The sequence below is a fragment of the Dermacentor silvarum genome, chromosome 7, assembly GCF_013339745.2.
Source record: "Dermacentor silvarum isolate Dsil-2018 chromosome 7, BIME_Dsil_1.4, whole genome shotgun sequence".
Taxonomy (NCBI): domain Eukaryota; kingdom Metazoa; phylum Arthropoda; class Arachnida; order Ixodida; family Ixodidae; genus Dermacentor; species Dermacentor silvarum.
Window position 1 is genome coordinate 16,675,770 of NC_051160.1, and position 27,459 is coordinate 16,703,228.

Genomic DNA, 27,459 nt, shown 5'->3' on the forward strand with positions numbered 1-27,459 from the left:
TCCTTTGTAGGCAGTGGTCCTGCAAAGTCTAGTCCAACTACTGCAAATGGTATCAAAGAAACAAGACGATCGAATGTCAGGGAAGGATATTGCACTTTTGCTGGGTTCGCGCGATATCTCTTGCACAGAAAGAAGGCATTCATTAACTCGCTTGGTTTCCTGTGGAGCACGAATAATCCAGAAACGCTGGCGAGCCTGTGCCATGGTATTCGCAACACCTCCATGCTCTGATCTGCCGTGCGCTGCGATGATTACCAACGTCGCGAAGTGGTGTCCCGGTAATGCTTCTCGTACGTCGTGTCCATTCGATTATGTCGACCTCGGAGTCGAAGTTGTTTACTACACTAAGCACATAGATGTCCTCTGAAAAGGGCTCGGGTAAGCACTGGTAAGGCTTCTCAAGGGTGTAAACTAATTGCGTTCAGCATGCTTCGCTGTATTTCTGCTGCGAAGCGCTGAGCCGTGCCCTTGCAGGGGAGCAGAATGTATTTCCTTTATGCAACCTCGCTTGGATTAGCATGAATATTTAAAGCATTGGTCCAATTTGGCTTTTTCGAGCGAAGCTTGTACTGTCTCAAGTGTCGGCGGCGTAACGCAAAAAAAAAAAACAGGAAAAAAACCTTCTCCAAGAGTAGTCCAGGGCCGGTATTTTGTAGCGATGCCTTTAAAGTAGTAATGCCTTTTCGCGCTTTGTCAGTGGTCAGAGCGACGGTCCGCTCGCGTTATCAACGTTGATATCGTGAGCGGACCGTCGCTCTGACCACTGACAAAGCGCGATAAGCGCCAAAAAGGCATCGCTACAAAATACCGGCCCAGGTGCGGGGAAACGAGCCGGCGCCAGATCACGTGACGCGCGCGTCCAATCAGGGTCGTTTGGTGTGTCGCGGGGAGGGAAAGGAAAGGGGGTCGGCGCGCGCTCCGGCGGGCTTCCCTCGCCTCAGATAGTCTCGACGACCGGATGGGAATCCTGCGTGTGGTTCGTTCTACCGAGGAGCAGGCTGCGTTTGAGCAACGGCGCCGCGAGCGCGTTCGGGAAAGGGCTCGTCGTCAACGTGTCGATCCTAGCGTGAGGGCTTCCGAAGGCCAGGCGAAACGTCAGCGAAGAGCCGCGGACCCCCGAGTTGCGAGAGCGCGATGTTGAGGCTAAACTCCAGCAAAGAGCCGCGCACCCTCAGTTTAGGGCAAACGAAGCGGAACGCCTGCGACAGCGTCGCCTTCCCTTCAGGAACCCGACAACGGTGGTGCACGCCTCGTAACTACGGGAAAGTAGTAGCTAGGTCAGGTACACACACGATAAGCTTCGCTTATCCCCATTTTCTCAACAGGGGAAGGGCTGGTGATTTTTTTCATCACTCCCCTACCGCCTAGAAACCCCACCGTGACCCGCCATTCTCTTCCGGCGGAGGACGAATAGTCCAGAGCGGAAGTATCCTATTTAGCACAATAGATGTTTTTAAACAAAAAAATTTTTAGCATCGGAATGAAACTCGTGCCATCTCTCTGTGCGCTGTAGTTTCTATTGGCCAACGCTTCGCCGTGGGCACATACCGACCTGTGTAATTTTAATTGTGTGGGAGAGAAAAGACACGAGCGACGAAGACGGTTTGGCCGCAGGTTTCTTGGCAGTTTGTGGTTTTGTACAATGAACTGAACGTATGAGTTTTTGAATGTTTTTTTTTTTCATTAAATCGAATGTGTAAAATTTCAAAAGATCAAGTAAAAGTTCAGGCACACAGTTGTTGGCCAATCCCCCAGTGTGGGTACGAGCCATAGTATGAGGCCATCATCATCTTTTTGGCCATTAATCCCCCGCTGTAGTGGGTAAGCCCCATGGATTAAGGATCAAGAAAGCAAGTGGTTTGGCACTCCGGTGCTAGGCGCCTCGCACCATGGCGAAAAATCAGGCGAGAAAAGCCCACCCAGCTCGAAACTCCAAAAGACAGCCCGCGCAGTCCGGCAGGCGGGAATCGGCGACCCCGTCCAAGGCCTCGTCCGAGGCCTCGTCCAAGGAATCGACGCCGCCGAAGAAGCAGCCAGCCCAGGCACAAGGGCAGCAGCCGGCCCATGCACAAGGGCAGGGGCCGGCCCAGTCACAAGGGCAACAGCAGCCGGCAGCCGCCCAGCCTCAATGGGTACAACAGTATCAGCAACAACCCATGTACCAAGGACCCATGGGTATGGGTAATTTCATGGGATACCAGGACCCCATGGCTCAGATGCCGGTATATCTCCTTCTGCAGACCCCTTGTATATACATTGCAGTGTACATTGGCTTTACTCCTCTTCAAATGATCAACTCGGAAGCGGTTACGTAACGTACACATCCCGGATATGAAGTCAGATCCACACGAAACTGTTTCAGCGTATGGTATATCGCGGGAAGCTTTCGAGAAAATTTACGCCAATTCGATTTAGATCTGTTATCGTCGCAAACGACAAAGATATCACCAACGAATAAGGTTTCCTACTCGCGAGTGGACGAAGTCGGGACGGGGCCGGGTCTGGGCCGGTATTTTGTAGCGATGCCTTTAAAGTAATAATGCCTTTTCGCGCTTATCGCGCTTTGTCAGTGGTCAGAGCGACGGTCCGCTCGCGTTATCAACGTTGATATCGTGAGCGGACCGTCGCTCTGACCACTGACAAAGCGCGATAAGCGCGAAAAGGCATTATTACTTTAAAGGCATCGCTACAAAATACCGGCCCTGGCGACGACCGGTCATGTCAGTACCAGGAGCCGTCATTCTGTACGTATAACTTAGTTGCACAATTTTACAATTTCGCTTAATCCTACCATGACGAGATTTACAAGAATGGTGCATTATAGTTGTCTTTCATGGTTAGGACATGCAACAGAAGTAAAATATATATATGGGGTTTTATGTGCCAAAAGCACTATCTGATTATGAGGCACGCCGTAGTGGGGGACTCCGGAAATTTAGACCACCTGGGGTTCTTTAACGTGCACCTAAATCTAAGCACACGGGTGTTTTCGCATTTCGCCCCCATCGAAATGCGACCGCAGTGGCCGGGATTCGATCCCGCGACCTCGTGCTTAGCAGCCGAACACCATAGCCACAGAGCAACCACGGCGGGTGCACCAGAAGTAGAACCACGACAAAACCGAAACCGTCTTTATATTTCTGACAATGCAACTAAAGTCCCTAGATATTTTTGCTTTTGAAGATCTAGGGACTTTATATGCACCAGAAGATAGAAGAGACATATTATGAAGGGGAAATCTGGTTTGTTGATCGTTATTCAGAAGAAAACAGCTAAAGTCGGGACATTTCGTCGTAACGACTGAGTCAAGTCGAGACTGTCCCCATAAATTCTGGGCAGCTGGCAACTCTACCAACGAAGTGCGTTTAAGTAGAGCGTCAGCGGCCGTGGTACTATATAGAGTTTGGGCCCGTCGCGGTATTCTATGGCTATGGCGTATTGTGCTGCTGAGCTCGAGGTCGCGGTTTCGATCCCGGCAACCACCATTTCGACGGGAGCAAAAAAAAAAAAAAAAAAAAAAAAAAAAAAAAAAAAAAAAAGCACGCTTCTGTATACTTTGACTCCAGTACACGATAAACAACCCCAACTATACGGCGCGCCTCGTTATCAGATCGTGGTTTTGGCACGTGAAACCCCAGAATGTAATTTGATCAAGTTAGGTGCGTTTAGAATACAGCGACATGACGCAAAACTGCAGGATGCAGCGTCAGCATGGCCAACCTACCACATGACCTTACATCTTCATCTATGTGTATATAGACAAACAAAAGCTGTCGTTGCCATACACCAAAAACGAGTTACGAGTCCACGTAGACGGAGATTCAGCTTTCAGCGTCTAATTGTGGTACATAAACCTTTTTTTTTCTTTTGTTTTCACATACGTAACGTGCGAGTTGGCAATAAGAAGGATTTGAAAAGCGATTAGACAACTGGAACTCGAGTAGTGCTCGAGTGTCACTCGTTATGCTCGAGCAGGCCAGTCAAACTTCTTTTTGATGCACGCTGTTAGGAAACCAAACTGGAACGACAATGTATTTTGTAGCACGTTTAAAGGTCGCGAGTCCCGAAACTGGTGCTCGAAGTGAAATTTCAGCTGTTGCAGACATTACCTTCCCGGCTTTAACTTCGCTAGGACATGCGCCCTCAAATTAGAAATTAGTAGAAAGTTAAAGGGTCCCTGAAGCAGCTTGTACAAGTTTTGTACACGCGCAGGGTGAAGCGTGTGAAGTGAAGCGACTCGCATTAAAGAGGGATACGGATGATTACGAGTCACCCTTTTCCCTAGCCATGCTTGTACTTCTCAACTCGTTCGCCTAGCGATCGGGCTAAGGCTGGCTAAGGTACACTGGCTCACGTGACGACACTTCCGGTGTCTAATAGCCAGCGCGCGAAGCCTCTCCAACCTCTCCGCTAGCCGAATGGCCGTCAATCCCCAGCGAGCTGTCCAAGCAGCGTGCGTTGGGAGGGTTCCGTTGCAGCGCCGAGCTTGTCCGCTATTCCAGCAAACACAGACGATCTGGGCGTTTTGACGGATGGGCGGAAGCGTAAACGTGAGCGGCCTGCACGGTGCAGCCAGCAGTTCAAATCTTACCAGTCAGTCTAGAACCATGCCGCGGTAACGCGGAAAGCGCCGTCAAACATTTTTTTCTGTATCGGAATTTTTCGATCTGTAGAGAGGATGCAGGCTAGAGTACACTCTAATGCAGGCGTTCAGTGGAAGTACGGTAGTGGAAGCATGCTGGAAACAGTGATAACGAGCGCGATAGCGATTATACGCTGACATTGGTGGGAGGCAGACGACAAGCGCGGTTGTAGCTGAGAGAAAGTATTAGCTTATTTATCAAACTGATATTCCTGCGATTCATGTTTTCCTGGGTGTTAAATACAACCCCGCGCGGTCCATGTGCCTTCGTTGCCAATTGCTGTTTTTTATTGCGATAGCAATTATATAGACACTCAAAAGCAGATTTCTGCCGTCGGCGTCGCCGTCGCCGTGAGGTTCCGTATGACGTCAATGGAGATGAAATCGTCGCCGCGCGCCGAACGCTGTATGTGCGAGTGAAAGGGCGCGAGGGGCGCGCGCTTTCACGGGGAGTGAACGCACGGCGAACAAACGCGCGTTCTGCGCCGTGCTCGCTTAAGGGCTGCAGAAGTAGGCGTCTCTTTCCTCCTTTACAATCACCATATATGTAGAGCAAACGCGCCTTCTTCCTACGCGCGAGAGGCCGTGGGGGAGGGGGGGCAGGGGGAGGGAAGGGAGGCGACGTTTAGCTGCGGCACCAAGTGCCTATTTATAACAGAGGCTCCGGCAACAGTCACCAACGCCGCACGCATTTTGAGCGAACGCGGGCAAAACGCCGACGGCGTCGACAACAGTTCTGCGTGTTGCCGGTGCTGCTGCATGTCCAAGTTTATACAGCTGATAAAGCTAATATCATTTACTCCGTATAGCTCTCTACAAATTTGCTATCGCAATTGATGCTTCGCCTTTCAGGTGAAACTGCGACAACTTTTTTAAGTTGTATCCTTCTATAGAACGCCTCAAATCGTCTGAATTGACGAGACGAAAGTGGCCAGATACTCGGATCCCACTAACCCAAATTCAATCTGAAGGCTCAAAAACCTTATCTTAAAAAAAAAAAGAAAAGAAAAGAAAGAAAATTCGAGCCCCTCGGATCGCATTATATATGCTTGCTCCGTATGAGGTAGGCATGAGTGGCACAGTGCGCGGTGTCCATTACGCCAGGGTCAGGCGTACGTGGACCCGGCCGACCCGAACACGGTGCACTACGAGGGCTTTGACGCCGGCGCCCGATTCACCGACGTGTCTCCTGCCCGGGTCCCGCCGCCGCCGCCAGGGGTCATGCCCAACCCGGCCCAGGTGGCGCTCATGCAAGGCCGTAACGTCGTGGTCACGCAGCGCAAGTCCAACATCCTCGGAGGGGGATCCAGCGGTGGCGTGGACACGTCCTGCACGCTGCAGTGACGTCACGGTCGCCCGCCGCCGTCGCCAGTTGAAATCAGTGCAGCAGTGGAATATTCGCAACTGCGGTTATATTCGATGCAGTAAATTGCTTACATTACTAACGCTTCTGTACACTTATTCTATAAACTTATTATTGCGATAGCAATTATATGGACACTTCAACCGGATTTATGCCGTCGCCGTGAGGTTCCGTATAGACTCCTAGGGCGATAAAGTCGTCGCGCGCGAGTGAAAGCGCGCGGGGACGCGCGCTATCACGGAGAGCGGACGCACGGCAGAAAGCAAACGCGACCGTCGCACGAAAGGCCGTGGGGGTATGTGAGGGAGGCGGGGCGACGCTGTGCTACGGCACCAAATGCGTATCTTGCAATGCAACCGGGCGCAAGGAGAACTGGCAACGCAATCTCCCACGCGAAAGCAAGAAAGCGGGAAGGCAGCGCGGGAGGGAGGGGGAGCAGCTTCTACTCTGCCAATAACTACGCTTGCACTGGCTGTGGTGGCGGTCGCCCGCACCGTCTCTTATCTCCACACGGCTCTGACCTTTGTATGCGCTGTGCATTCGCCGCTCAGTTTCCGTTGAAGCGATAGACCGCACGAACCTTCGCCCGCTGCGACGGCTGCGCTTGCTGCCAGCGTTTTGACAGTCGTCTGCGGTATTCAGTGTGATCTATTCATGTTTGCTTGTGTGCGATGACACCACGCTTGTCAATTCAGTCAGAAAGCGAATGTGTCCAAGTTTATGCAGCCGATAAAACTACTATCCCTACTCCGAATAGCTCTCTGATAATTTGCTATCGCAATTGATGCTTCGCCTTTCGGGCGAAACTGCGACATTTTTTTTCGTTGCCGCTGGAGTATTAGTTATTAACATTGAACATAGCCTTGCTGGAAAGCCTGTAGCGCTTCCTAACTAACTTCGTCCTCTGAATCTCATCAACCTTTCAAATTCAATCCTCCAAACTAAAAAAAAAAAGTTTCCTGAACAAAATGGCGCTGAAGGAGCCCATGACCAAACAGCTCGAATTACTGGACATTGACTTGCCTTGGAAATCGCTTCTTAGTTGGTGCCAAACAGAAAATCCCTCCGAGTCATAACTAGTCAAACATATATAGATACAGTCGAACGCCTTAATGACGAAGTGCTTTTGGCCTCCGAAATAATTCGTCATACAGGTGACTTTGTTGTAAAGGTCGCGCACCGCACAGTTCACAATAGAACCTGGAAATAATTATTCCTTCGTTATACAGGTAATTTCGTTGCACAGAGGCGATCGACTGTATAACTGAACACGCTTTAACGAACAATTAATGGTTATAACGAAGCAAGCGTCATTCTCACAGACCCCCACGCATTTGAAATCTTGTTTTAACGAATCGCAAATTTTCTACAAATTGATATAACGAACCCCCTCCCCCCATTTTCTAAATGCTTAAATGAGGCCTTACTGATAATTTTGCGCCGGCTAAGCTTAACTCTGACGGTATACGAGGGTGCTGATATAGTTCCGTCTGATGCAGCATTTCCAATATCCCGCGGGCTCCCGCCAAACTGACAGCGCTGCCGTACTTGCAACCGTGATTAACTTCCTACACATGCGCCATTCGATTATCTTTTGCGTCATGGGACCGTTATATATAACACTCCATGCATTTCACTTTCCTTTCTTATTTTGCTCTTCGTCATTGGTTCAGACAAAATGATAATGGTAATTTCCTATTCATGGGAAGTTGAAATGTATCGTTAAAAAAAAGTCGCAGTTTCGCCCGGAAGGCGAAGCATCAATTGCGATAGAAAATTTACTAGTAGAGTATACGGAGTAAGGATAGTAGTTTTATGGGCTACATAAAATTGGACACATTCGCTTAATAACTGAATTAACAAGTATATGGTGTCAGCGCGCTCAAGCAAACATGAATAGATCACACTCGATGACCGGAGACAAGCACTGTCGGAACACTGGCGTGGGCAAGCGCGGTTGGAGCAGTGACCGAAGGTTCGTGTGGTTTATCGCTTCAACGGAAACTGAGCGGCGAAAGCACAGCGCATACAAAGGTCAGAGCCGTGTGGAGATCGCTTAAAAGATACGGTGCCCGCGACAGCCCTTCGCCGTGTTAAGTACGCAGTTCCTGGCAGAGTAGAAGCCGCGCACCATCCCTCCCGCGTTGTCTTCCCACTTTCCTCCTTTCGCGTGGGAGATTGAGTCGCCAGTTCCCATTGCGCCGACCGGAGACGTGTTTGTTTGTTTTCCGTCGTGCGTTCGCTCTCCGTGAAAGCGCGCGTCCCTCGCGCGCTTTCACTCGCACGTGCAGCATTACGGAGCGCGGCGACGAGTTTATCGCCGTTGGACTTTATACGGAACCTCACGGCGACGACGACGGCAGGAATGCGCTTGAAGTGTCCATATAATTGCTACATCAATAAAAGACGACTTAGTTCTCATATGCGCTCGCTTCGTGATCTGAGACGAAAGACGTATGCCATTTTTGGATGCGAAAGCGTCAAATGGCCCATTGAGCAAAAAGCCGGCGTCTGTCGTCTAGATAAGCGAAAAACGGCACCTAAATTCCCATTGGCTGCGACGCCACGTCACGAGCGCGCCTCGATGGAGCAGAGCGGGCGAAAGGGTACACTTCCCGCGGCGATAGCGCGCCAGGTGTTGCGTGAGGGGAGAGAGCATCGCCGAGACGCCACGCCACCCTCGCTCTAGGAAGCCTGCGTGTTATCCGCGCGTTCCTTGTCCGCGCAAGCTCTCGCCTACGTTCTAACTGCGCGTCGGTAAGGCCAAATCAAAACGCGCCAAGCCAGATGGAAGGCCTGTACACTCGGCTCTATGACGTCATGCTACTTGGACCGAAATTTCCATTGCCAAGCCCGTCGTGACGAAAGCGGTGACGTCGAAGTCATCCGGGACTTACTCGGGAGCGTCCCCCTTCGATTCTACGGCAGTTGGGCAACGTGGCATGACGTCACGGATCGAAATGCACTGGCCTTGTGCTAGTGTTCATAACCGCTCAACGACGTTCAATTGGACATTAATGCTTTCGCACTTTCGCTCAACTCGTAAATGCATAGCTGTCCTCGGATTATTTAAAACTTGGGTCTCTCGTTTTCCACGCTGTTGGATGATCATGAGTGAGCGTTCACGGTACGTTCCGCTCGGAGCTGTGTACATAGGGACATGCTTATTTCGGCCAAAGTCTTCGAAAAAAATTTTTGCGTTTACCGCTGCAGTATTCTTGCTCAAATTTAGCAGAAAGATCGCATTTTGGAGCCTTCGTCGTTCAATGAAACACTTGGCACAGCTACTTTCCTTGTTTCTAAGAAAAATATGCAAGATTGTCTTCGTTTATGGTAATGCAAGCTCCTGTCGAAACGGCGCTAGCATAAACTCGTGTCGCCGCTTGCTGGAAACTGCAGAAAACAGTCGTTCAGGGAGGTTTGTCGCGCGCGTGTTTCAGAGGAGCGGTCGGCACGCGGCAACCCTCCCTTGAACGGCTGCTTTTTGCAGCTGCCGAAAAGCGGCGACACAAGTTTACGCTAGTGCTAGCTGCCTTCGCAGCAGTTTGCATCTTCATAAACGAAGGGGACTTTCTTAAAAATGAGTGCACTAATTTATCTGTTACAAGCGCTGTTTTGAACGACGTAGATACTCGTACCATAACGCGATATTCCTGCGAAATTTAAGCAAGAACAGTGCAGCAGTAAGCGCAGAAGTTTTTAAGAGAAATATGCGCCCCACGTTTATTGACCCTTTACGCGGAGCAGTTTGTTCTAGAGAAATGAGATGGCGCTTTCGGTGGCTCGCCATTCGTCGCCTCGGCGACCGCGCACGAATACGAAACCCTTACCGCTTCTACTTTGCTTCCGTGCGATCAGCTGTCGGAAATCAACTGAGCTTTCGCTAACGCAACGTGCTCAAATCATGCTGGATTGAATCATGTGGATTGAAGACGTGTGCAGTAGTTGGATGCAAAAATAGTGACTGGCATATTAAGGAATGTAAATTGTAATTAATATGTGTGGTCAAGTTCGCGGACTGCTGCTGCAACTGTCCGCAAGTGTTACCGGCATTTCGAGATGTACGGCTATCTTCGAGGATACAGAAATTTGCTCATCCGCCTGCGTTCTATCGCTAACCTTCAAAGAAAGGGCGTCATACCCGGAACGTCGGCAAGAGTGAGTACCGCTCATTAAACAATGACGAAGGGAGTAGCGCCGCTTCCTGTCATAGTAAGTTTCGCGCACAATATCTACACACATCTACCCCAACTGGCACGGAAACTTAGGTCCACTCTTTTGCCAACGTGTCAAGAAAAGTGAATGGGCGCGCGCACCTTGAATACATGCGCGCTATATACGCACAGTAAATGAGGGTACTACACCGATAGCGCACGAATGGTCAAGGCTGAATGTTTCGTGACGGTCCAGACGAGTAAGCGAGTTACTAGCGATAATACATGCTACAAGGTATTACAATCTACAAAACAATTATGTACGTTTCAAGCCTTGTGTGTAGCAAGAACAAATCTATCGGAACTGAGCACATCCGCGAGCAATTAGGTAGAAAATAAACAGATAGTGACCGCATGGAAGAAGTTTACCGAGTCAGAAACATAAGCCGCTGCTTCAAAATATTTGCCAAATAAAGAACGAAGAGCAAAACACACTAATCCTGATTCGATTCATGAGCAGAAAGTTAGGATAGCTTCGAATACATATTTACCCCCTCTATTAGAGCAAGCACCATATACGCTGCTCGCGCCGTTTGGACGTAGCTTAATCAGCTCCGTAAGCGCTTTTGCATGTTCTCTGAAGCTGTGGCGAAAGCTTCGTGTAGTCCACCCAGTCACCGTGTACGATATCTCCCAGAACAGAGACTTGCAAAGCCGCACCGGCATCATACACATCCATTGTAAACACGGATGCAGTTGAGGCAAGCAATGGACTTGTCACCATGTGATCAAACATGGCAGCGCCCACGGGATCGCCGCGAAAAGGGTCAATAGCTTAAAACGTTGGCTCTGCGAGCACACTCATGAAACGCTGTAAACCTGTTGCTTCGCTACTTCTGTGCACACAACAACGGCAAAGATGGTCACCTGAAACGTTGAGTACTATGTCAGGCCTACCCTAGATAAGGTGTTCAACTTCCACAGGCATGGGCTTCAGCGTTGTAGCGCTGCCCAACACCCCCAAACGCTGTAAATGCTGTTGCGTCGCTACTTCTGTGCGCACAACGGCGAAGATGGATTAGCATTGACAGCTGTGTTAGAGAAAGTAGTCTTTCGCAGTTCTTTGGAGATGCGCTTCAGGCTTTTTCATTGGCTTGCCCAGCGGCAACTCACTGCAACCCCTCCTCCCTTCCCGCCCCGGCAGGCCACGAGGGCGGATATCCGTTATAATGGAGTACTGAATACAACGAAGTAAATTCAACTTCCCCTTCAACTTAATTACAGCAGCAGTTGATTCAGAAAATTATTACTAACCTCAACCGGGCCACAACTCTTTTCACGTCAAGGTTAAGAATCGTGGTAAGAACACCTTGCTCAGAGATAAATACATCTTAATCACAGAATACACATCACATCTGGGAAGGACAAGTGCCAAATACCAGTTGAGTTAAATTAATGCTTTGTGCTACAACGCGCATGGCTGTACGACGCAATGCACTTGTGGAGGCCAATGTGATGTAAATACCACGCTTCAAAAAGGAGGACAACTGCAAGCTGTACAGCGGTATTGAATTGTCACTCAGACACATGGGTTCGTGTGTCTTCTTACTTTGCCCTAGGAGCTAAAAAAAATAATGCTTACACCTTTATGTAGCAGTGGCAAATCAGCAGCAGTACCTTGGTTTCTGCTATACGCTGTCGTTCATATAAAGTGATAGAGGGCAGCACAAACACAGGATGAAGACAGGAGGTATGCCAAGAATGCAAAGACAATGTATGGCACATTGTCATCATGGGATGAACATGTTCCCGTAGTGCCTTGATAAACCTGAAATGTGTGCAACAAGAAAAGTGAACTGGCTGTAGCTTATTCAATCCCACTCGTCCGTGGACAGTAGTCAATAGGCAAGATGAGGTAATTTTTCAGTGACAGGGCGCATCTACATTAACTTGGGAACAGATTTGTCAGGCTAACAGCTACGCATTGTAAACAATGTGGCTGTAATTTCATGCCAGACGCAGTTTGCTGCCAGAGCGAATGACAACTGATGCAGCAAGAGGTCATCAAGGCTTACCATACCAGGTGAAATGACAAAAGCATCAGCATGCATTTGTCCCATTTGTAGGAGAAATTGTTTTTAGATGAGTACTGCAATTTGATTTTTTAACACCTAGCATACTGACGATTAACGTCTGTAAATTGTCTAATTTCATGATTATTTGGTAGTGTGGTAACTTAAACATTTATTATCAGCGACAGCACATGAAGCAATAACACCAGTGGAATGAAAAACACACTAACTAGGGCAAAATTTCACAGTCACTTTTCCTTTCTTCTAAATACTTTTGTAAAAATACACTATCCTTTATTTCCTGTTGTCTTTTTGTTTTCTCTGCCACGCAGTGACAGTGCAGTCGGCAGGACCTTCTTTACTTAATAATAAAGTGATCATCCACCACTACCTACAAAGTGTTTTGTTTTCTTACGAATAAACTTTAATTGGTAGCTCACATTTTGTTTCTGTCTTGGTAATACCATACAGCCCAACTGTTAGCTGAAGTTCATGCAAAAATATTGCTTACACAGTGCCTGCTTTGCTCAACAGTAATCCTTTATTGATGCATGTTGCCTACTAGCCATTTTATTAGAAAAACTTTTTTTTCTTGCCGAGTTTCAATATTGAGTATGCGGCCAACACTGCAAATAAGTGGGAAGCAGTATGTGCAAGTGTCATTTGCTGGCTTAGAGCAGGAACACAGAACGAGGAAGTAGGTCAGCACATACTTTCTTTCGATAGCATGGTCAGAGGAGACGGACCAATGCAAGACCTCTGGGTGCGTGACGTCACACGTGATGTAAATGAAATGAAATGTACACCAAATGGGTCACATATGATGAGAGCTGTCAGTACAAATTCCAAATTAAGTTATAGATGGCTTGGGGTGAAGCCCACTTCCAGTTTTCTGCCTGGTGTTCCCCCCCAGTTTGCTGGAAAAGCTTCCACAAAATATTTTTTATATACATTGCTAATGGTTATTCTTGATGGCTTTAGCACATTTATAAAGAAAAAAAACACCCTTTTCAAGTATTTACGTGTGCCGTCGTTAAAGAGTTAACTAGTGAAATTTCATAGAACACTGTTGTGGTGCATTGCACATACTGCTTCCCCTTTGTTTGCAGCATTGTGCCATGGACACACAAACACATGAAATACGAAAGCACTTTGCTACCCTGTTTTCACAGTGCGGAAAACACCATACCGGTTCCGTAATCGTTTGCACTTTTCCTAAAGTCATGTCAACTGCCATTTTTTCACTAGCACTAAGACTAGTAGGACACTTGAGAATATACATTAACAGGCATCAGCCATAACAAGGAATGACAAACTGCTGATGGCACATTCACTTCTTTTTCGAAGTTTTGATCCTTTTGCAAGGGTTTTAAAGGTACCTTATGTCAGCACTGGCCCAGCAAGAAAAATTTCTGTGTCAGCTGTTCAATATATCTGAACACAAATTGTGAATCTGGTCTAGGAATCGATAGCCTGCACTGCTAACACACAACTTCAGACAAAGGTGACATGATAGTGACACGCTGTTGTCCCCTATATTTTATGAAGGCGAGTGGCCAGCTTGGCTGGTAGCAAAGACACTGTTGTACCCGTCTTGTGACCAGGGATATCCGAGATCAGCAATAGTGATCAAGATAAACGGCAATGATACGTTATCAAAGAAGTAATGCGTGAATCTTTGGTCTCATTTAGTTTCTCACCGTGTGATCCATTCCGTTGTATTATGTTTTTAACAACTACAACATCTATGACTTGAATGTGCTCAGTGATTAGGCTACAAACTCTCGTATGAAAAAAAAAAAGCACCAGCAGCATCGTCAAAGAAAGAGTATGTTGGGAAGGCAACTCGTTAGTGAAGGTTAGTCTTTTGGCTGCTTGGGCTAGTTGGTAATTCATGGTAAAAATGACGTACAGCACGAAGGAGAAGGACTGAGAGAGACGACGAACACTGCGCTGTTTGTCGTCTCTCCCAGTCCTTTTCCTTCGTGCTGTACGTCGTTTTTGTCGGCATGAAGTGTAGGTAAAAAAAAATAGCCCTATTGTTACTCATGAGAAACTATGGAGATATACCTTTTTCAAATACAAAGACAAAAACAATTTTATTTCTCCATTAAAATGTTGCTTTTAGGAGAACATTTTCATGAACTCTAGCAGCCTTCAGCATTACAAAGGTACACTTGACATATATTAATGTGCTTATCTGAGTAACTTATGTGGTTTTGCGACGCCTAAGCGCACATATCATTTCCAGTATGAAGTCACCTCTATAACACAATAAACCAAGGCTACATTGACAATTTAAGAAGTGTGGCACATGCGAGACAAAAATAAGAAGGGTCACATGGTTTGCGTGCACCAACTAGCACAACAACCAAGGTATGATACATATGCATGCAAAGCACCAGCCACACTGGCAGTCATTAATGGTGTAACAGTTAACTTGGAAGTATGACTGTGTTACTGCACAAACATTGTCAAGCTGACAAGATAGTTGATCGATTAATATGATGTGAAGCGCAACTAAATAAAACAATGTTTAAACCAAGAGTTCTTTCATGCCATAAATTAAACCAGACTGATGTGAGCATAGCATTATGACTACTGGTTAATTTGCTCCAGAATTTGCATGCCAGATTTAAAAACATTACACAAAACCGAAACGCATGAACATAAATGAACACCGTGCATTGATTTTGTTAGCTGCTTCACGAGACCCAAATACAAAATTTAGTGGTGGTCACGATGTCGATTACTGCGACAGAGCGCTGTCTCTTCGTCGCTATTTTAATTCCTCGAGTAATACAAGCGTGAACTGTACAAGGTCTTCTTGAGGAAGCATCAAACAGCCAGGAGTAACGGGAATCCAAGGCACTCTTTGGGCTTCCGGGCGACTTGAAAAGGAGGGCAGACGCGGCAAGGCAGTTTACTTCATCTTCACGACGTCGGTCACCGTGCAGTTGCCTACTCAACTACCCCAAAGTAACGGAGCACATTCTGTGTGTAACGAGGCAAGAAGACGTAGGTCGTGTAGCTTGACATGGCGACAACGGCTACAAGCCCGATATCTGATATCAGATTAAGGAAATGCTAAGCGTAAGTCCATAAAACATACTAGTGATTATTGCAAGTAGCAAAGCGAAAAGAAAATACAGCGAATACGCCCGGACGCACCAGACCGGCTGCGCCACGGAAGCAGAAGAGCGCACAACTAGGAACCATGACCTGGCACGGCCTTCACACATTTATCGCGTCCCGCTTCGATGGCGCCACCGTATCAGGCTGTCGAATCTACATGCAAAATTAGCTGAATTAGCTAGACGCCCTCCGTGTAGGCAGTGGTTCCTTCCTTCAAAAGCAACAGTATTCACTAAAAGGAAAAAGAAAAGGATACTGAATACCCTCTTCTCCCAAGACTCCAACATGTAGAGGGACGTGTGGAGATCGTACATGAAGTAATACCACTTGATCTTCTTGTACAAGCGATTTAGGAACGACTTCATTGCAAAGCGAGGCGCACCACAGCGTCAGTAACCACTGTTGAACAAAGGGTAAGTTCTGTTATTCCACAGAGCACAACCAAGAAGTACCGCTACGCTGCCTTGGGCTACGCTCACTGCGCTCGTTACGCTAGGCTCATGTCAGTCACTCATATTCTCATATGCCACACGACTCCAACATGCTTGGCTTACATTGACTTGTGATAGCCTCGCGACGGTAAGCTAGCGTCAAGAGATCGCCGGTAAGGCGCCGGCAATAGACAAAAGCATAGGCTTAGAGATTTAAGTTTACGATTTTTGCAGTAACCGCTTTTTTATCTTGTTCAAGTTTCGCAGCAAGATCAAAGTTTATAATTTGCATATTTCAATATAACACTAAGAACTACTTTCCTTGTTTGTCAAAAGAAAAAAAAATAGGGGAGTTGTGTTCCCATCCCCCAGCACAAAAACAAATCTCTAAGGATGTGCTTTTCCCAGAATGTATGTGCCAAAAGCAGCATGTCGCTGATCCAAAAACGGAAAACGGTTTTTTTTTTTTCGTCACGTCCGCTTCCGGTCGTATGGCTGGTTTGGCGCGCAATCTGTATGGCAATGTGAGCCGCGCTCATACAGATGTTGTTCCGACATTGAGGGCTAAATTAATTTACAAAACGTTCCGAGAGTACACATTGTGGTGCACAGACCAAAGTAGAAATGCCCCCTGTGGTAAAGCCCACCAGGTTTGCGCATGCCGAGGGGCACACCGATGTTTGCTACGACCCAACCGGCAGGTAAACGTCAGGAAACCGAGATGTGCTCGAAAGACAGTTCATAGCGTTACGTTGCTGCAGGTATTTGGTGACATGCGGTTCGGATGGCGAAGTCAGGACGTGGGAGGGCTTCCAAGACGACGAACCCAAGTCTTACTCCGTCGGAGAGTCGGCTTTAGCTGTCGCCTGTGGTGTGAGTAGCGCTTTCTTTACTCGGCCGCTGACGTCGTCTCGCTATATTTTGTTACATTCGGCAGGGCGACACGTTTTTCGTCGCCGTCGACAGCTACTGCGTGAAAGCGTTCGAGGTTTCTACTGGGCAGGAGACCAGCGTGGCCGCTCGCTTTCCATCTGATATCTACGCAGTTGCCTGCAGCAAGGACGGAAAGACGCTCGTCGCTGGTTCCGGGTAAGGCCCCCCACTTTCGGTTCTGCAACTGCCAGTGATTCTTTGAGGACTTGGGTCATTCCAGTCCCACACCTAGCCGTGCATGTGCACCCCAGTATGTGGAAACAAACACGCCTTCCCAGACATCTGGATCTCATCCCGAGGACAAAATCCTTAGGAAGGCCACAGATGACCTACCCATTATGTTTTCAGTATGTACATCTCAAATAAAATGCGCAGTTCGCTGTAATAAGTATATTTTTCCGGGAGCTTTGTGGAACGTTAATCTTTTTTTTTTCTTTTTTTTTTCACCATTTCACTTTTGCTTATTCAGTAACACAGACGTCAATTCCTTAAACGAGCGTAACATTTTATCTCCTTTCCAACATGGCTTCAGGAAGTACAGTTATTCACTCGTTTGCTTCTGTGCTTGACAGGGCTGGCCAAGTAGATGTGATATTTTTGGATTTTCAAAAAGCCTTTGATGTTGTTCCTGATGACAAATTAATTTATAAATTAGAATTCCTTGGTTTTCCTGGCTTTATCCTGTCCTGGGTTACTGCATATTTAACGCGTCGTATGTGTTGATTGATGGGCAGCAGTCCAATTCTTTCTCAGTAACTTCTGGCGTGCCTCAAGGCAGCGTGTTTGGCCCACTACTATTTCTTATTTATTGTAACGACATAGTTGATGTAATAGATGCACCTGTCAATATTTGTCTGTTCGCTGACGACTGTATCATTTTTAACGATATTAATACAGTTAATGATCAACTATCTCTTCATTTTGCCTTAAACAGCATTCTTGAGTGGAGCAACAAGTGGGGAATGAAACTTAACTCTGATAAATCTGTGTTTCTACGTATAACAAACAAAAAACTACCCCTGAAGTTTTCTTATTCTATCGGCCAAGATCCCGTGGCTGAAGTGAGCGAGTGCAAGTATCTTGGAAAAACAATTACTAACTACCTAAATTGGAATAGCCACATTGCTGCTACCGCCTCTTCTGCTTTTTGCCTCTTCGCCTCTTCTGCTACTTTGCCATAAGCTTAAGCATGCATCCCATGAGGTGAAATCATTAGCTTATACCACTTTCAATCGACCTAAATTGGAATATTCGTGCGTTGTTCGGGACCCGTTCACCAAAATCAACATTAACACCCTTGAAAGGATACAGAGAAGAGCCATACATTTTATTTTTCCAAATACGGCCGAGAAGAGTCTGTAACTGAATTATTGCGGACAAATGGTTTTCACACCCTTCAAACGAGGTGAAAAATTACACGCCTGAAGTTCCTTTACTCCCTCATAAACTCTAAATTTTCTTTAGATCCTAGACCATACATAACTCTTTCTGCATCCAGGAAAACCCACCATTCCCACCCCCTCGCTCTCTCCCCTTACGTTGCCAGGACAAACCTTTTTAAGTTTTTTCTTTCCTCGAACTATCGAAGAATGGAACCTCATCCCCTTCCATCATCGAAACTCCTCTGAATCAATTCAAACTCATATTATTAGTATTTCCTAAGTATCGTTGCTGTTTTGTGCTATTTTATTTGCTTTCCTAAGTTTTATATTTTGCAATTCTGCCTTTTTGTACGCATATTTTTTGTGTTACCTTGCCCCTCCTGCTTGGGCCACACGGCCTGCAGTATGATGTAAATAAAATAAAATAAATGAAATAAAATATGCACAACTTTCGGGGATGCATGAAATTCCAGTTTTGCCTTGTACCGTTTACCACATGCACAACACATCTGGAGCTGGAGTTGCTAACACTAAAAAATGTTGTGTTATTTGGCATGATTTGTTAAAAATTTATTGACTCTAGCTACACAAATCCTTTACACAAAATTCCTGTTCTCTTGGCACTGCAAAATGCATGAAATAGTTGTGTTGAGTGAGAACTGACTGCAATGCGACGCATTGTCCTCAGATGAACTTTTGAGAGTGGTTCCATAATGTATGCCTCCTCTCAGCTAGCTGAGAACATCCTCATGTGAACGTTTTTTCTTGATGTACCCAAGATGTCTTTTTGGATGTTCACATGAAGATGGAGACATTCTCAGAATTGCTTTGTGCTGTCTAGCAACCTGAATAAACAGCTGCATACAGTGATTTGTGACTTTGGTCTCCCTTTTCATGCGTTTGGTTGTGACTGTCAAGTGCTTCAGAGTAGACTACCAAAATGCTCTCAAGAGTGGAATACCGGTTCAGAGAAATTAGCGCTAATAAAGATGCACACATAGAAAAGCGGACAGTATGCATATCTTAGTGCAAATTCTTCAACAGTTATGCAAGACTAACTAGCCTAACAGTTCACCATCCTTAAATCTTCAAGTGCCATGCCCAAATCTACTTGGCTGGCCACCGATACACACTCCTGGCCAAGCCCAAGCTGATTCATGAATATAAAACATTTGTAGACTGGTTGCACCGTCTACTTAGAAGTTGGCTAACCTAAAATTTCATTTTAACTTTTGTTTTTACATGACAGATGGCATGACAAAGCTTATTGACTGTTGGTGTTTCTTGCATCTTGTTTCCAGATAAAACTGTAAAATCTTCAGCAACATATTGCCAATAAATAGCATTAGGATTTAAAGCCGGCTAATGTGTTACATAGACCGAAATTGAATTCGTTGCACTTTGGAAAAACACCCTGCGCTCTTTGTTAAGACAGCAGAATGTTTATGTGCAGTTTGTCTCTGGTACTAGTCACCAGAGCACGCTTCATTGTGCCATTTGTTGCAGGGACTTCACGTTAAAGGTGGTGGACGTTTTATCTGGAACAAGCCAGTTGCTGACGGGTCACACTGCACCCGTGCTTTGCTGCTGTATAGACCCACGTGCGGAATTTATCGTGAGTGGTTGTACACATTGAGTTCTGGTCATCAGGAACCTGAAGTGAAAAATTAGTTGGCAAGACGTCATAGTTAGCTGCCATTTCTTTCACAGAAGCTCTGCAAGATATGAAAAATTCATAGGTCATATTTTAGTCTTTCAGAGAGGATGGAACCTTGTCGACATCATGAAATTTGCGTACCGGTCACTTTTGGCTTGTCCCGTAGCACATTGTCTCTGGGCGCATGCGATTGTACAACATAAACGACCTTTTGTAGGCGGCATTTGCCACTGGGTGCCACTGTGAGTGTTTGAGTATTGTTCTTAGAGACCCTGCATTTCATACGTACTGTAAACTTGTTTTGCCAGCTTTCATTGCATCTGTGCCACTAAAAATGTACACTGGTGGCATTGGTTGTCCTATTTTGTCTGTGTGTCGCGTCAGAACCCTGGCAGTTTCGTTTAGTTGCTCAACATTATGTCTGATGCAACAGTTGTGCATGCATTCAAGGACAGCATCACTATTTAACAGCACGCGGTATTTGTTTTGCGCAACATTGTCAAAACACAATGTTGTGTTTTTTTAGTTTGCATTTTTTCTCTTGGTACTGTGGCCCTTGTGCAGGCTTCTTCAAGCTGCGATGGCAGTGCTAGAGTCTGGACGCTGTCGGACCAGAGCTGTGTCAAGACGTGGCATGCCATCCTGCCAAAGAGCAATGATTTTAGGTATGCATTGTTATGCATATGTTATGCATTGTATTCATACAGGGCCATAGCACCGAACACTATTAGTACATATCTCGCTATGAGAACTGGGGGTCTACAGTGCTACCACCTTCTCCAGGGTTTGTTACATTCCAACTTCGATATTATAGTTACAATGAAGTAAATCTATACAATGCTTTTTTGCCAATATTGGCTTTTAACGAACTTGAGGTTAAAACAAGTATCAGATATAGTGAAGGTACTTTTTCATTTGGGATATGACTTCATTATAATGAAATTCGACTGTACTAGGAGTAGCATGCCTAACCTCATCATTTAACAACTTACACAAAGAGAGAGAAAGATGCTACTTGTGTTCATTTATTCCAGGCAGTGATGACAAAATAAAATAATGTGAAATGATTTGGAATGTATGTGTCACCTTCTGTTAATGAAAAGTGATGTCATCTTGCTCTGTGTGTGCATTTTTTTTTTTTGTCTGTAACTGCTTTCAGTGAATCATTGCTTGTATTATTGGATTATCCCTCTCATGCGACACGTGCATGCTGTATTGTAAACCTTACGAACATTATCAATGATAGCAAAATGGGCCCATTGTTGGCAGAAACTATGCTGTAGCTCTTTCTCAAACCAATACCAGCATCACTGGCTGATGTGGAATGTATGAAGGTGCATGTGTATGCAATGACTGACCTCGAGCAGTGCGATTTTGTTCATTGATCACTGGCAGAGCTTGCTAATATCATTCATGCTTGAGGAGAGTTCGCTTCTTCTCATTAATGTTATTGGAGAGTGTTTCAGCTCATGTGCCATCACTACGCCGTGAAAAAAAAACCAATAATAATGTTAATACACTGAATAATAAGAAACGCTACCATTTTTAGGAGGGTCACTACCGTGGTTGACGGGAAGCATGGCATGTTTCTGTCACAGCTGCTGATGGCTGTTCCTTCCTGTGTCAGAGCACCCTGTGCCTGAGCAGTAACTTACACATCTGCTTTCAATGCAGATTCAAATTTCTTTCCAGCAAGCATCTCTGACAGTGCATTGTGCTGGTGCAGTTACTGCTTGTAATTTTGCCGACCAAACAGAAATTGTGGAAGTATTCATGCTAATAGGTTGAATTCGTTTTGGTGCAAGTCTGCAGTCTCTTCCCATAGAAAAATATATGTAACTGTGAAAGATATACCAATGGTTGCTTATAATTCTCGAGTGAAGGGACTGCGAGGGCAAAAAAAAAATTATAGACCTTCCTAGAGACTTTCAGCCTGACATATTGAATGAAGTTGGCTGGCTTGGAAGCAAAAATGGTATGTATTATACTAGAGTATTCCGCTTGAAGAGGACAGCCCACTTGTCACCCCTTCAAGATATTTCTAACTGCATTCCAAACTTCAGGCACCCCTAACTGCATTTCGTAAATTTAATTTTGCCTTGGTATGCACAAAAAGTGGCATTATGTACAGGACATGTTTCTTTAATTTAAGCTTCTGGAAACATGCCTGTGTATTTTAGCAGGCAAGAAAGTGCACTTATTTGTCTGCATGCCAGCAAAATATGACCAGAAGCTTTCTGGGAGCACGGGCAACTCAGCTTCCACCACACCGTGCACCAAAAAGGTCTATAGGAGTGTTATTGGGTATCTTCAGGTTTATCATTATTTCATTAGGGCACAAGCTTGCTAGAACTGCCACCAAAATACAACTTATGACCAGTCAGCCAACTGTGAGATAATTGTATAGTATGCTTTTGGCCGTTAATCAGCTTCATTCCACCTCATTCGATGCATATGTTAAGATCCTCGCATGTTATGCTGTTCCTTGGTGGAAAACTAAATCGAATTCCTTTATTTGTGCAGGACCTCCAAGGTGCTCGGCCGTCTGGCTTGGTCCCCATCAGGAGACAAGGTGGCGCTTCCTGTTATTTATATGGTCACATGCACAGGTTAACCCTTTAAAGGGACACTAAAGGCAAAGATTAAGTCAATGTGGACTGTTAAAATGCCAGTCCAGAAACCACACAGCACTTGTTTCGTGCCAAGAAAAAACTTAGTTTAGAGAAAATCGCGTCTGAAGGGTCACCATACCTCTAGCGAAATTCTATTCCCCCGACCCGAGGAATGAGTGCTGACGTTGCATATGCCATCACCGCCCTTTACTCGTCGATGAGTGAAGCGGTGCCGGACAGACGGCGCAATGTTTTCTTATTATTCGTGAAACGCGAAAACGCGGCCAGAAATCGAGCCAAGTGGGATTCGTCGCTACAGCTACTCTTGGTCAAGGGGCGTGGACCGTTCGGGCATCTCGCGACACCACATGGGCATGGCATTCTCAGCCACGTGCTGTTTGCGCGCGACTCGCGAGCAGGAATATCAGCGCAGCACTACGCGATATTGAAGCTACTGAAACACGAAAGCACGGGCAGTGCGGAGTTAAGCAAAAATGACACCTTTTGACCGCCTGCGTCGTTGTTTAGAGTTACTTTTTCTAAGAATCGAATAGAAGTAGGCAAGTAGCATTTTCTTCCGTCTTATAATGCAGTGCAATGATCTTTTTATTATCACTGGTGGAGTACTTATGACAGAAATATAATGAGGAGTTTCTATGTCATCAGGCTAGTACTTGAATGTCCCGCGGAAGTCTCAAATTGTGTTCTACATTTATTTCAATGTCTCGATTACTAAAGTTCTGTTTGCGTTAATATTGATGTCTTAGGCAATCTCGAGCATTAATCTATCCCTTTAGCTTTACATAATTTAAGGAGGAGACATAAAAGTATTTGAGGGAAATGCTTATTGAAGTTATTGTTCGTCTAAATGGGCGAAATACTTTGAGAATAAGGATATTAAATTTAAAAAAAATTATTCAGATTCAACACACATTTTGAAATCTGTGAAGCGAAGCTTTCGTGAAGCAGATAATGAAATGCTACAAGTTTGCCCATTTCATTAATGTGTCTTTAACACGTGTCCCTGCACAGTTGGCTGTGCCTGCGAAGTCAGAAGTGCGGCTGGTTCCGCGAGGTTCCTGGGACCAGGTGGAGGTGCTGGCGCACGATTCAATTCAGGAGGTGAGCATGGGCTGGCCACACCCTGTACTTTTGAGGTGCTTGAGCATGTGTGCACACCACTCCTTGTGGTGGCACGTTGTTCTCCATTGTTCCCACCCCATTTATCGGGCGGTGATGCCAACTTGTCTGCATTTGCAACTCAATGCAGATTTAAGTGCTGCTTCTCAGCTGCAGTGAAAAAAAAATAATGCATGAAACGCAACAAAGGATGGGAAGAAAGACAACATAATATACAGTCAAACCTCAGTATAACGAACACGAATATGACGAATTATTGTATATAATGAAGTAAATGCAAAAACTTTCTCATCAGTGTGTAGAGAATATATGCTTATAATGAATATTGGATATAGCGAAAAAAATTTTATGTTGAATACAGCTTCATTATAACGAGGTTCAAATGTACTTTCATAATACGGCATAATCCTGCAGGCCCTGTCAATTGTGGCATTCAGTGGCTGTGGCAAATTGCTGGCAGCTGCCACCCGTGGAGGACAGCTGCTGGTATGGGACTCGAGCACGCGCCAGCTGATGCACACGTGAGATATTCTTTTGTCTCCTTCCTTCCCCGTGACCTTACACGGGTGCAGGACATCTCTCTTTGGAGGCTTCAGGCTCTAGTGGCCCTATCACCACCTGCTACCTGGGCTTCGGGATCGACAAAAGTCTACCAAGGAGCGTGCCCGAAGCACTCAGCTCCTGTGGCAACGTCAGTTGCTCAATACTTGCTTTGTTTGTGCCTTGGAATGTGGGCGATCAGACTTGAGATCTTAAGAAATGCGGGACTGAAGCCTGGCATACCTGAAAACTACACCTGTTGGGTGATGGTCAGTAAGTCTGCGATACATTGCTGCAGTTCCTGCCTGATGCAGAATTACATGCCGGTAAGATGAGCAAATTTAGTGACACTTTGGCGGTGCACTGCTAGACAAGAAAGGAAAATGTCCTTTGGATTTGATGGTAACATATGCACGTGATATACTATTTATTATAGGGGATGCTATAAACTGAAAAGACTGCAACGGGACCGAGAGTCCCAAAGTCAAAGACTGCAATGGGACTGGGGGTCCCATTGCAGTCTTTGACTTTGGGACCCTCGTCTGTATAGTATCGTTTACTTAATCATTGTATTGAATGGACAATAAACTGAAACTGCAACTGAATTAATTAGTTTAGGAACTTCAAGAAATTAAGACCAGGTCTTATGTTCTTCACCGAATATTCCTCATATTTTTTTAAAATGGCAGCCCACAAACAAACGTCATGAAACGTAACATTCACAGCTCATGGCTTTTATCCTAAATCTTCTCATTCTAATAAATGTTAGAAGTGCAAAATAATGTCAGTGCTCACACCTGAAAGTGATATCATTTTACTGGCACGGCTTTTTACGGGCAGCGTCATCGGCGCCTGTGCGATGCCATTACAGACCATCTTTTAAGGGTGCCAGGAATTTTCCCACACCTGCGTGTGTCGCATATCCATTAGCCAAATTTGGGTATACAGTTGAACCTACTTATAACAATACTGGTTTTACCAATGTATCGAATATAACAATGAGCAGCCGATGCACCATCTGCTTTTGTATGTGTTCTATGGGCTTTTGTGCCTCACAACCCAGATGGCATGCCTTTGTCACATGGCATCGCTGGCTGCTCCCCTCTCCTGTCTACCTTCCATCCTCGTGCCGATGTTGGACGCGCCGATGTCGGAGGGGCGGAACGGAGACCGAGGAGAGGGGACAAAGGCCTGTCATCAGGGGTGAACGGCACAACGGCAGCTGGTGTTTTCTTTTTTCTTTTTTTTTTTTTTTTACTTTTACCGAATTCCGCATTGCTTTTCTTTTCACCGCTGACACCCAGTACCCAGATGTAATTATTATAGCCAATAATGCGCATGGGAACATTGTAGTAGGGGGTTCATTTTACCATAGAAAAAGTTCACAGTGCAGCTGCTGCTCATGGTTACATTCGAGGATTGTTGAAACCAGTAATGCTATAAGCGGGTTCGACTGTACTTCTTTTTGTCTACTTAAAATGTTTGGGATGTTTGTCTCCTCTGCTTTTTTTTTCATGTAACCCGGTTAGAAGAATTATTGGTTATAGCAGTGGAATTTTCTTAGCACTTGACTATTGTTGTAAGTGGGTTCAACTGTAGTTATAACAACGTCCAAGGAGTTCAAGTTCAATGCTATACCGTGCTATCGTTGTCAGTGGTTCGCCCTGCAGGTGAATGTGACAGTTTTTCTTTAAATTAAATTTTTTGCCCTCTATGCGTTGTGGCAAATGCTCACGGGGGAAAAAGAAAAACCCCTCTTGGCCTTGTGCATGGGTGTTGCCCATGCGTGAAGTCACGAAATGTCATTGGTGGCTTCTCAGGCATTTCCAGCACCTTACTGCTCGTATCATTGCCATGTTGTGCAAGTGCTATGTGTTTAGGGTTTCTCAGTCACAAGCTTGAGGCAAAAGAATGTTCTGCGGCGAAATAAAGTTTGCTTTCACGACGCATTTCAGCTCGAGAACAAGATGTTTCGCAAGCCTAGTGGCAAGCAACTGTGGTGCATGGCCTTCGGGACTAAGTTGCTTCGTGCTTTGTGCAGACAGCCTGAGTAAAAGTTACGCTACTATCTCAGAAGCTGTTGGACTTGCAGGGAGTGCATTACAATGCTGAAAAAGCCCTTGGCAAAAATCAAATGCCTGTGCATTGGCTCTGGCATTGGCTGCCAAGTACACCGAACTTTCATTTATTTTTCAATACTGTCAGCCCTTGACGAGTCATTACAGGAGTGGACTTATAATACATAAACAGAGAAGTGCATTAATGTATTTGGACTAAGCACAAAAAAGACAACAAGAAAATGAAGCAGCACTGCTGATATAAAACACATATCTTAAAAATATATTTACAGAGCACATTACTGACTTACTATATCACCGTATTAGTAGAGAACTTCAGTGTATAGTACATCAGGGTACACAAGGCAGTGTATTGCTTCTAAGAATGCATTAACCAATTCTATTTTGGCAACTGAATCAGGCAAAGAATTCCACTGTTGAATTGCCATGGGAAAAAACTAGCTGAAGCAGTCACAAATGTTGCGTTAATATTCAATAAAACTAAATTCTGCTTGTGAAAACATTTGCACTCCTGGTTTCCAAACCTTCCATTGGAAGGATTCCGATGGTAAGAAGATGCAAAAGGGTACTTGCTTCGGGCGAGTTTCTACGCACAAGTTTCCAAAGCAGGTGAAACTGACAACAGCAAAGTTGCTGAAGAAATTGCTCGTGGTCTAAAAACGATGTGTTGCTTGTCAGTATCTTATGTTCCAAGTTTGCTGCTGCTTCTGCGCTGCGTCTAAAGGTAAATCATTGTTGGTAGAGTGTGTATGTATTCCTAAAACAAAATGTGTGTATGAAGGGTCTCTGTTATGCGAGGCTTAACTGTGTCTGGCCTTTTGGCCTGCTTGAGGGAAGCCCTTTTCACGGCAAGCGCACCGATGATCAGGTGGCGATTCTAACGCAGCTTATCCTGTGGTGAGGACGTCTGCAGCCTGAGCTGGAACCCCCGTCAGAAAGAACTCGTTTACTGCAATGCCCAGGTGAGCCCCTTATTGCTTCAAGCAGTGACACGCTTTGCACTATCATGCAACCATACACAGCTGCTGTCAGACATAACCCGCATGATGAGGAAACGTCTACAGCAGCTTAACTTTAACAAACACTGGCTGTAAGGAGCAAACATCCAGTGCTTTGGAAGGAAGATGCATTTATGCTACTAAATTTAAGGTACTACAACCGGAAGTGAATAATGTTTTGATACAGCAAAAGCAGAGGGGACAGACTCTGTCCTTTCTGTTTTTGTTGGTCGGTTGATCAGGACATTAAGCCATGTTCTACCAACAAGCCCAATGCTGCATTCTTCTGAACCAGAAGTTAGTTTTTTTGGCACTGACAATA

The 27,459-nt window shown here is 45.6% G+C and overlaps 2 protein-coding genes and 1 long non-coding RNA gene across 3 annotated transcripts in view; 2 read left to right on the top strand and 1 right to left on the bottom strand.

Annotated features, from left to right (window-relative positions):
* Nucleotides 1–693: 693 nt before the first annotated feature.
* LOC119457607 (probable splicing factor 3A subunit 1) lies at nt 694–9,715 on the top strand. The gene is made up of 2 exons (XM_037719229.2): nt 694–2,222; nt 5,747–9,715. Exons 1-2 carry the CDS (start codon nt 1,890–1,892, stop codon nt 5,984–5,986), a joined length of 573 nt encoding a protein of 190 aa, XP_037575157.1. The 5' UTR covers nt 694–1,889; the 3' UTR covers nt 5,987–9,715.
* A 4,247-nt stretch (nt 9,716–13,962) lies between these two features.
* On the bottom strand, nt 13,963–15,890 carry LOC119457609 (uncharacterized). Its single transcript, XR_005193345.2, has 2 exons — nt 15,623–15,890; nt 13,963–15,296 (listed from the first exon to the last, which is right to left on the bottom strand). It is a non-coding gene; the product is annotated as an uncharacterized LOC119457609 (long non-coding RNA).
* A 368-nt stretch (nt 15,891–16,258) lies between these two features.
* The window catches only part of LOC119458604 (WD repeat and HMG-box DNA-binding protein 1-like), a 35,362-nt gene continuing 24,161 nt past the window's right edge, over nt 16,259–27,459 (top strand). The window contains 9 exon segments of the mRNA XM_037720444.2: nt 16,259–16,498; nt 16,559–16,670; nt 16,735–16,886; nt 19,619–19,727; nt 20,334–20,434; nt 22,293–22,341; nt 23,414–23,503; nt 23,936–24,042; nt 27,026–27,101. Coding sequence (XP_037576372.1) covers nt 16,422–16,498; nt 16,559–16,670; nt 16,735–16,886; nt 19,619–19,727; nt 20,334–20,434; nt 22,293–22,341; nt 23,414–23,503; nt 23,936–24,042; nt 27,026–27,101 — 873 coding nt within the window. The 5' untranslated portion in view covers nt 16,259–16,421.

What these genes read in the sequence shown, in the direction of transcription:
- LOC119457607 (XM_037719229.2), top strand. Translation starts at nt 1,890, where the DNA reads ATGGCGAAAAATCAGGCGAGAAAAGCCCACCCAGCTCGAAACTCCAAA. An exon ending in ACCCCATGGCTCAGATGCCG is followed by an intron (nt 2,223 to 5,746) that starts GTATATCTCCTT and finishes CCATTACGCCAG; the next exon opens with GGTCAGGCGTACGTGGACCC.